Below are 10,815 nucleotides of genomic sequence, written 5' to 3'. Positions count from 1 at the left end.
CACGGTGGATGTCGCAGCCGGGAGGCGGTGCTGAGGAGAAGACCCTGGAAGATTTCACCATTGGAAGCCCGCAGTCCCCCCGGGAGGAGCCCGTGAGGACCCGAGCCGCTGGGACTTAGGCAAGGCCTCCTGGTGAGCGAAGAACTGGATACCTGTGGATGGAGAGAAGCCAGAAGTCGGAGTCCAGCCGCGGGCGGAAGCTGAAGTTAGAGTCAGTGGACGGACCAAGGTCGGAAACCAGAAGTCAGAAACCGAAGACAAAGCCAAGGACAGAAGATGAAGCCAGACGTCAGGAGACGGCCCAAGGTCGGAAGCCAGAAGTCAGAAGCTGAAGTCAAAGCCAAGGACGGAGGCAGAATCAGAAGTCCAGGAATGGAGCCGGAGTCAAAAACCAGAAGTCAGAAGCCGGAGAGATGATCAGGGATCCGATATAGCAACTAGCAACTCTATCCAGAGTGAACCTTGTTGCAAGGCAAGGCTACAGCCGGCTGCAGGGTTTAAATAACCCTGCAGCGTCTGACGTCACTCCCGGGACTGTGCTTAGTTTTCCCGCGCTGGCCCCTTTAAACCCGGAGCCCCTGCATGTGCACCTAGAGGGCATGGCCAGCCACGGAGGATTGGTGGCGTCTCCCTCGAGCCAGGTCGGGCCTAGACGGCCGAAGAGCAGTTCCAGTAGCCCGGGCCGGCCCCGAGGTAGGTGGAGGGACCGGGGCACGGCCCGGGACGTAACATATGGGAAATTCCTAGTTCTGCTCTGCACCCATTGCTGGGGAGTCAGGGCGTTCCAGTAGATGCAGAGTATATGTTTTACATTTAGCCACATGATGGTCATGTGTTCAGTGTGTCATGCATGTGAGAACCATCTATCAGGGGCGTCCCGACCAAAAAAAGGTTGAGAACCACTCTTCTAAACTGCCTCATGTTTGGAAGCTGCATCTACTGTGTCTTAAGTGTGTCAGGAAATAAATCAGATGGTTAGACTTAAAGAGATTGGATTCCATAGTTTTATTTGTATTCACAAGAGTGCATGGAGGGTAGAGGGACTGGACAGTATACACCCAAACAAAGCCTACCCCTTGGAAAAAAAATCCTACTAGTTTAAAATAACTAGAGGGCAGGCTATATGAGCTGGCAATCCTACTCTGTGCCTGTAACCTTAGCAGCAGGGAGCAGCAGTGGCTCACACCTCACACCCAGGTTTACATCTAGTTGTGCCTCCATATACATGTAATTTAGCTTAATAGCTCACTAACATGGGCATATACTTCTTTTGTATCATTTAATAACTGATTATTTAGTTGTATGTGTACATGTACCTGGGTATGCAGTGTGCCCATCATGTTCCCTGCTCTGGTTACTTAGGTTGCATATTTTGAAGATATATTGCTTGACTCTAGCATATAGCAGATGAACCAGTTCTCACTGAAAATCTTTGGCAAGGCTTTCAAAAAAGATCTTCTCCTATGTTCCTTATAACCAGGAAACGTGTGCCTGGTGAGGGGAAGCACCTTACCTCAGTGCCAATATATTAATATTTACATTAGGTACAGTACGAGTACACATGTTTATTGTGAGCCTAAGTACATCCCAACGGAACTGGATTTAAGATTTTGACATTCACTGCCAGGACGGGAAAGTCCAGGGGCGGGGGTGGTCTTAGCAGCCTGGGTATTTGGCATCTTCATCATTGGGGGCTCTAGAGGCAGTTGCCTGTGTCTAAATCCGGGGCTGCTTCCTGAACTTTTTTCTTTTTAAATTCAGCTCTGAGCAATCCACCGGAGAGATAAAAGGCCTTGGAAGCCCACAACCGTCGCTCCTTAGGGCTGAAGCGATCGGTGCACACCTCACGCTGGGGGTTCATAAACCCACCGGCACATGCAGCTTGGGCTTCGCGTTCCTGGTTTAGGCCTGGGGGCCGAGGTCCGCGCCAGCCCGCGCTCCACGGTACGGAAGGGAGCAGGCCCCGAGCTCGCCCCCGCTTTCTAGGGCGCCTCTGGGCCTGGGTCTCTGCCTGTGGCTGCCTCGCTGATTAGTGGCGTCGTTCCCCGCCCCCCTCCCCGCTCTCTAACTAACGCTGCGGAGAGCAGCAGCGGCGGCGACGACGTTACCTGCTGTCAGGAAGAGAGGAGGAGGAGGAGACTGCGAAGGAGCGACGGGAGGTGCTGGCAGTAGCAGCAGGGCGGTCACGGCGGGGAAAGCGCTCCTTTATAACGTCTTCTCTCTCTTTCTCACGCCCGCAGAAGAGAGGTTTCTGCTGGGGCTTTTTTTTTTTTGTCTGTTTGTTTGTTTAATTTATTTTTGACAGATCAACAGGGGGAAAGAAGGTCTCTCTTTTTTTTTCCTCCCAAGGATTCATTACATGGGGATGTGTTCAAGGCAAGAGAGAATTCAGAAGGATATCGACATCGTGATCCAGAAGTGCAAGGCGGAGAAGGACTGCCTGTTTTCAGGTGAGCACTCCCAGGTTACGTTCAATAATAACAATGATAATAAACGGAACAGGTTTTCCCCTTCTTCCTTTTTTTTTTTTTTTTTTTTTTTTAATTGTTGCTTTCCTAGCCTTTCTACCGATGAGTCACACATTTATAAGATGCTTTGTGCTGGGCCATTTCTTTTGGAGATGAGAGGATAATCCAAAACGTCAGTGAAATGAACTTCCTCCGGTGGGTTCCGCCATCAATCTCTTAAATTAACATATACACATATATGTATATGTACATATATATATACACATACACACACACTCATACATACAAATAAATATATTTGGGGTGGGGGGGGGTATGCAATGAAATTTTTTCAGTAAGTAGTTTCATGCAAAACATCGAGCAGCTCTGGTTCTGGCTCAGTGTTAGTGATGGTGGCCCATTGTTTTGTAATGACTTCCTGAACGCAGTTCTAATTGTACTGACGTTCTTCACTGCAAGGATTTCAAAGAACGCCTGCTAGAATTTTTTTTTTTTTAAAGAATGCTTTATCTCTCTCTCTCTCCCCCCCCCCCCCCCCATGCTTCCCCTCTCCTCTTCCCTGCCCTCCCCATGCATGGGTTAACGGCTCAACACTTCTGCGTCTGCTGCTGCTTCCTTGCTTGAGAATGGAGAGCGCTGCTGTTGCCATAGCACCGGGGTACTTGTTGAAAGGTCTGGGGCTTTCCTGCCCCGCCGATCCACCCCGTCTCTGGGCAGGGAGGGGGGAAGGAGGGAAGTGAGGGGGGGTATTGCATACCCATTTTAACCTGGGGGGAAAAAAAGACAGCTTTCAAATATAATGAATCGTCAGAAGAAAAAAACCCAAATAAAACAATTCTTTCTTTTGTAGATTTCCGATACTCCGACTCCACTTTCACCTTTACCTACAGCGGAAGCTCTAAAAGGTACAGTGCTTCGCTTCCACGAGTTAATCTCCCGTCTCTCTGATCTCTTGTGTATTTGCAAACAAATGCCGATGAATGATTGATTATCTTTTGTAGCTCATACATAAGAGTAGAGGATGGGCAGCCGGCTGTTGACAAGGAACAGGTGATACAGCACCCTATGGCTCCAGAGTTCATTTTATCAAATTCTCATTGCCTGTGCAATCAACTGATCAACTGACTTTTCTCAAAGTCTACAGTGGCTGCAAAGATAATTTGTATGATTGAAAAATATTTTTCAAATTCAGTTTGATTAAAAATTGTTAAATCAACACAAAAACAATTCAGTGCTTATCTAAAAGGTATTATAAATACATTAGCTTATTTGTTTTGTTTTGAACATCATAACTATAAACATCACTGTGATTCTAGTTAAGCTGTAATTGTAGATATTTACATTATGTATTTGTTAATGGATTAAAATCTATGTATCTTATACTAGCAAGCACATATAGCACTGAAGAAGAAAAGAATTCAGCCAGCAAATCAGAAAATTATTAAAGTAACCCAAAATAGATTATAGTTGACCATTGCAGTGCCTATCATTTCACCTGTTCCAGAAGCAACAGAGCAATTTTTAGTATGCAAAGTCTGTTTAAATTGCAAGCTGAATCTCAGTTGATTTGACAGTTGTTAGTGTACACATTTTGATCAGTCTTTGGACATCAGTTAAAGTTAGACATGTTAATGATCCTCTGTAATGCCTGCGAGTTCATTGTAAAAGTGAAACCAAGTATTGTGCTTCTCATGCTAATAGGAAATTCAATAAATTCTGTTCAATTATTTATTAATTTTGTTAACTCTGTTTCTTGATTTCTGTAACATAAAATTACTCTTGTAATCCAAGCTTTTAAAAAAAAACCTTTTCGAGGACATAGATAAAAATAAACTACAGAATAAGTCATGTATACAAACAGGGCTTAATTTGTGGAAGAATGTGCAGCCAGAAGTTCTGCTCCAGCCCCTCCACTTCAGGCAACCTGCAGGAAAGAGGAGGGGAAAATAGTGAGTCTGGAACAGACAGAACATAGAATAAGCACTCTGCTCTCTAATCCAGGCCCTTCCCTCGTGTTGCTTCCCTTTCCCCCTCTCTTCTACAGGGAACCGGAGGAGAAGGGATGATACTGAGGCAGATACTGCAGAGCAAAGAACAGACCCAAAAAGGGGTTGAATTAGCACAAGTTTGAAACTTATGAGCAGTAGCACCAATTGTGAATGCTTCAATCCTGGCCTTCTGGAGGCTAGAGTGGCAGACCTAGAGTTGCTGAGGCAGACAGAGGGGAACAGTGATGAGACCTTCATGGACATAGTAGCCAAGTCCCAAATCTAGTCTGGCAGCCCCAGTGCTGCCTTGGATCAGAAAGGTCTCCTGGTTGGAGAGCATCACCCTGGTGTAGCAGGAAGTGATCCTGTAACAAGAAACCTGCTCTTAGATGATGCATTTTCCTCTTGCACCGAGAACAAGTCTCCCAGGGCTACTGCCCAGGAATGAAGGGTTAGGTCGGCCATCATAGTGATTCAACTGTTAGAAATGTAGATAGCTGGGTGGTTGGTGGACATGAGGACTGCCTGGTAAACTTGCCTGCCTGGTGAGAAGGTGACTGATCTCAAGCATCACCTAACTAGGATTTTAGACAGTGCTGGGGAGGAGCCAGCTGTCGTGGTACATGTGGGCACCAACGACATAGGAAAATGTGGGAGGGAGGTTCTAGAAGCCAAATTTAGAAAGCTGAAATCCAGAACCACCAGGGTAGCATTCTCTGAAATGTTCCGTGTTCCACGTGTAGGTCCCCAGATTCAGGCAAAGCTCCAGAGTCTCAATGCATGGATGAGATGATGGAGCAGGGAAGATGGATTCAGTTTTGTAAGAAATTGGACAATCTTTTCGGGAAGATGAATACTTTTCCGAAAGTACGGGCTCCACCTTAACCAGAGTGGAACCAGACTGCTGGCGCTGACTTTTAAAAAGGAAATAGAGCAGCTTTAAACTAGAACAAGGGCAAAGCCGACAGTCCACTCAGCAGTACATGGTTTGGAGGATGGTATCTTCGAAGAATGCTAATGAAACAGTGTTAGGGCATCCCAATGGAGAGGTTCCAATAACAGCAAAAGTAGTCCATGTGCCTATAAGTAAAGAATCACCTGAGCTAAAGGATTCCAAATTATCTCTATCAACCGAAAAGCAGGTTGTTAATACAAACAAAAAATACACTGAAATGTCTGTATGCCAGAGCCAGAAGTATAAGATGGGAGAGTTATGATGAGAAGTGAATGATGAGATATGCATAATTGGCATCTCAGAGACCTGGTAGAAGGAGGATAACCAATGGGAAAGTGTACAAGTTATATCTCAATGATAGGGAGGATCAGCTTGGTGGGGGTTTGGCGTTTTATGTCCAAGAGGATAAAGATCATACTAAAGACTAAACGCACATTAGAATCGATACGGATAGAAATACCATTTTTGTTGGGTAAGAGTATAGTAATAGGAGTTACTATCGTCCACCTTGCCAAACTGATGAAACGGATGATGAAATGCTAAGAGAAATCAGGGAACCTAACCAATTTGGCAATGCAGTAATAATGGGAGATTTTAATTACCCCAATATTAAATGTATAAATGTAACATCAGGACATGCTAGAGATGAAAAGTTCCTGGATGGAATAAATGACTGTTTCAGGAACCGATGAGAGAGGGAGCTATTTTAGATCTAATTCTTAATGGAACGCAGGATTTGGTGAGAGAGGTAATGGTGCTGGGGCCACTTGGCAATAGTGATCATAACATGATCAGATATGAATTAATGACAGGAAGGGGGACAATATGCAAATCTACAGATCTAATACTAAATTTTCAAAAGGGAAATTTTCATAAAATGAGGAAAGTAGTTAGAAAAAGACTGAAAGGTGCAGCTGTAAAGGTTAAAACTGTATAACAGGTGTGGACATTGTTTAAAAATGCCATCTTAGAAGCGCAGTCCAGATGTATTCCAGCAATAGGAAAGGTGGAAGGAAGGCAAAACCATTACCAGCATTGCTAAAAGGTGAGGTGAAAGAGACTATTTTAGCCAAAAAATCATCCTTCAAAAATTGGAAGAAGAATCCATCTGAAGAAAATAGGAAAAAGCATAAGTATTATCAAGTTAAATGTAAAACATAGATAAGACAGGAGTATATGAAATGAAGTTGTCCGTAGAGGCAAAAACTCATAATAAAAATTCTTAAAAATGTATCCAAAGCAGAAAACCTGCGACTAAGTTGGTTGGACTGTTAGATGACCGAGCAGTTAAAGGGGCTGTTAGGGAAGATAAGGCCATTGCAGAAAGACTAAAGGGTAGATTTTAAAAACATATGCACGCGCCTCCATGTGCGCACAATTTTATAACATGTGCGCCGGCGCACGCATGTTATAAAATCCAGGCTGGTGCATACAGGGGGGTAGATTTGGCCGGTTTATGCGCAGAGATTAGAGCGGGCCTCCCCCTACCTACCGTCCCTCCCTTTTCCCCTCTCTTCCCCGACCCCTTTTCAGGGCCTACCTTTTTTCATTTTCTTTATTTCAGAACCTACGCCAGCTCCTGAGCTGGTGTAAGTTGTGTGCGCCAGCAGGCTGCTAGCGCGCAATCCCCCAGCACAGTAGCAAATGACCGCTGTACCGGCCACCTCCAGCCCTGTCTCTCCCCTTCGCCGGACCGTCCCTTTTCTTGGGCCTGCCTCTTCTGCGCATAACGGGAGTTACGCGTGTGGCCAGGACTGTTTGAAGATGCGCGCGTTGTGCACAAGGCCCAACCACACACATAACCCCCGTTCTCTCCGCGCGCAGGGGATTTAAAATTTATCCGTAAGTGAATTTTTTGCTTCTGTGTTTACTAATGAGGATGATAGGGAGATACCGGTTCTATACGTGGTTTTCAAGAGTGATGAGTCAGATGAACTGAACCAAATCACTAAAACCTGGGAGATGTAATTGGCCAGATTGACAAACCAAAGAGTCGCAAATCACCTGGACTGGATGGTATGTACCCTAAGTGTCTGAAGGGACTAAAAAATGAAATTTCAGATATATTAGTTAAAATTTGTAACCCATCATTAAAATCACCCATTGTACCTTTAGACTGGAGGTTGGCCAATTTAACCCCAATATTTAAAAAGGGCTCTAGTGGTGATCCGGGAAACTATAGACTGGTGAGCCTGACTTCACTGCCAGGAAAAATAGTGGAAACTATTGTAAAGATCATAATTACAGAGTATATAGTAAGACATGGTTTAATGGAACATAGCCAGCATGGATTTACCCAAGGGAAATCTTGTCTCACATATCTGTTTCATTTTTTTGAAGGGGTTAATAAACATGTGGCTAAAAGGTGAGCCAGTAGATGTAGTGTATTTGGATTTTCGGAAGGCATTTGACAAAGTCCCTCATGGGATAGGAGGTGATGTCCTTTTTGTGGATTAGAAACTGGTTAAAAGGCAGGAAACAGAGAATAGGATTAAATAGTCAATTTTCTCAGTGGAAAAGGCTAAATAGTGGAGTGCCTCAGGGATCTGTACTTGGACCGGTGCTTTTCAATATATTTATAAATGATCTGGAAAGGAATAAGACGAGTGAGGTAATCAAATTTACAGGTGATACAAAATTATCAGAGTAGTTAAATCACAAGTAGATTGTGACAAATTGCAGGACGACCTTGTGAGACTGGAAGATTGGACATCCAAATGGCAGATGAAATTTAATGTGGACAAGTGCAAGGTGATGCATATAGGGAAAAATAACCCATGCTATAGTTACACAATGTTGGTTCCATATTAGGGGCTACCACCCAGGAAAAAGATCTAGGTGTCATAGTGGATAATACTTTGAAATTGTGGCTTCAGTGTGCTGCGACAGTCTAAAAAGCAAACAGAATGTTAGGAATTATTAGGAAGGGAATGGTAAATAGAACGGAAAATGTCATAATGCCTCTGTATCGCTCCATGGTGAGACCACACCTTGAGTACTGTGTACAATTCTGGTCACCACATCTCAAAAAAGATATAGTTGCTCTGGAGAAGATACAGAGAAGGGCGACCAGAACAATAAAGGGGCTGGAATTGCTCCCCTATGAGGAAAGGCTAAAGAGGTTAGGGCTGTTCAGCTTGGAGAAGAGACGGCTGAGGGGGGATATGATGTGTTTAAAATCATGAGAGGTCTAGAATGGGTAAATGTGAATTGATTATTTACTAGAGATGTGCTTTCGGTAAAAATTTCGTGTCGGGCTTCGTTTTGGGGCCCCCCGCGGGAATTTCGTTTTTCCCGTGGTTCAGGGTTTTTTTTTTCGGGGGCCCTGATTTTCGGGTTAGTGGCACTAACCTGGCAGAGTTAGTGTGCACTATTAGGAGTTAGCGCGCACTAATGGGAGTTAGCGCACACTAAATCAAAAATGAATTTTCCCGAAATTTCGGAAAAAATTAAATCGTTTTTCAGTTCTCCTGAACCATTCTGAATTAGGCATTTTCGTTGACATTGCCTAATTCGGGAAAAATGATTGCACATTCCCATTATTTACTCTTTCAGATAATAGAAGGACTAGGGCATAATTCTCTATCTTTTTTCTATCAGGACACACCTGAGAGATGTGGCACACTGAACACATAACCATCATGGGACTAAACATAAACGTATACCCTGCATCCACAGGAGTCCCCCTCCTTCCTAACAATGGGTGCAGAGCAGAACTAAGACATTTCCCTATATATCTCACCATACAAAAAAATATTCTGATTCTGGTGTCATCTTAATAACAGCATCACAAACTCCCTCTACTACCAGGTGCTTTGTAAAATAATACAAACAAACCCCATTCTGTACATGTCTAGCATACCTCAGCAGCACTAGCTCCAAGAAATGAAACAGCAATAGCCCTACCCATGAAAAGGCAGCAGTTCATCACCAGTGCAATATAATATTGAGAAAATACAACAAATAAGGCTAATACAAACTTCTAGTAAAGTACCTCATCTCAGTCACATACACACAGAACACAGACAGACCTGCCTTCACCACATATAGAATAAAAGACCACAAATTACAAATGTGGAAACAAAACCTGGAATGGAAACCCCAAGACCACCTTCTGCATGCAGTGCAAAACTGGAGACTAAAAACAAAACTATATTTCCTCCTACACTAAGCAAAGTTCAAAGAGAGAAGGAATGCATATTTCCAAAACTGACATAGTAAGGCCCTTATACCCAGTCACTCTCCTCCATGTCCCTATCACCCCTCACTTCTCCCAACTACTCAATCATCTCTTCACATGCTCATATACCTGTCCAACATTCCTGACACCCCCCACCCCACATCCTCCCTTCCCTCTCCTCTTCCCTACACAGAATCTGTCTGACCACCTCTTTCCTACTAGGGATGTGCATTCGTTTGCAACAAAATAGGAAATAAAGATGATATTTCCTATTTCATTGCATTTCTGGGGGCTGATAAAACGAAAGGAAAACCCATTTTTTAAGATGGCACGGCCATCCATTGCTCCTACCATGTGACAGGGGCTGACCAATGGCACCGGAAGCCCCTGTCATATGGTAAGGGCAAAGGGCCACGGTGCTATTTTGATTACTGGCAGCTGATGGCTCGAGAGGGGGAGATTGCTCCAAGGACACCACTGGACCACCAGGGACTTTCAGTAAATCTTGTGGGGGTCAGGAGGGTGGGGGGTTATAGTTAAATAATTTGAAGGGTTGAGGTGGTTTTATTTTTGTTTTTTCGGGTTTTTCCTGAAATAGAAACGAAAAAAGTTTTCGGGTTCGGGGAGTGGACCGAAATGGCCCACCCCGGACCTGAAAACGAAACACCAACGAAAAAAAAGTGTGCACATCCCTATTTCCTACCCCTTCCTGTTCAGCATCCTCCACTCCCCGCTGCCCTCTCCCCGCTGCCCCAGCCCCACACCTCCATCTCTTTCTCCACTTCCATCTCTCCTCCCTGTCCAGCGGCCTCCCTCCTCCACCTCTCCCTACCCAGCAACCTAACCTCCTGTTCCCCACCCCTTCCTATCCAGCAGACTCCTGACTCCCTATCTCCCACATTCCTGCACAGCACATTCCTCCCTCCCCCCCCCCCGGCTCCCAGCCAGCAGAAAAGACTTCAGTCCAATCCAGAGTCTCCCTCCCTCTTTATCAGCAGCAGATGAGGGCAAGAAGCATTGAGGAGAGGAAGATGCACCTTTCGCCCTTATGCTCCTGCTTTCATATCCAGGCTTCATGGGGTGAAGAGAGCATCAGCAGTCTCACTGCCAGGCCAGGCAGAGGAAGATAAAGCTGATGTCCTGCTGGGGCCATATGAACAGGAGTTGGTGATATCAGGCTCTGATCTGGATGAAGGAGGAGGGAACAACCTCTCACTAGCCAGG

The 10,815-nt window shown here is 44.9% G+C and overlaps 1 protein-coding gene across 2 annotated transcripts in view; it reads left to right on the top strand.

Moving 5' to 3' along the window:
• The first annotated feature begins 1,654 nt into the window (after window positions 1–1,654).
• PARP8 (poly(ADP-ribose) polymerase family member 8) overlaps window positions 1,655–10,815 on the top strand; it is a 451,712-nt gene continuing 442,551 nt past the window's right edge. The window contains exons 1-3 of one of the 2 annotated variants that reach the window (XM_029577668.1): window positions 1,655–1,944; window positions 2,350–2,450; window positions 3,319–3,373. In XM_029577668.1, the coding sequence (XP_029433528.1) occupies window positions 2,360–2,450; window positions 3,319–3,373 (146 nt within the window). In that variant the 5' untranslated portion in view covers window positions 1,655–1,944; window positions 2,350–2,359. Of the gene's footprint in view, window positions 1,945–1,976; window positions 2,248–2,349; window positions 2,451–3,318; window positions 3,374–10,815 lie in introns of those variants that run through there. The other variant, XM_029577676.1, reaches the window with a different exon arrangement.

Source organism: Rhinatrema bivittatum, chromosome 1, assembly GCF_901001135.1.
Source record: "Rhinatrema bivittatum chromosome 1, aRhiBiv1.1, whole genome shotgun sequence".
In the NCBI taxonomy this organism is placed as follows: Eukaryota; Metazoa; Chordata; class Amphibia; order Gymnophiona; family Rhinatrematidae; genus Rhinatrema; species Rhinatrema bivittatum.
This window is presented reverse-complemented; position numbering and strand designations above follow the sequence as displayed.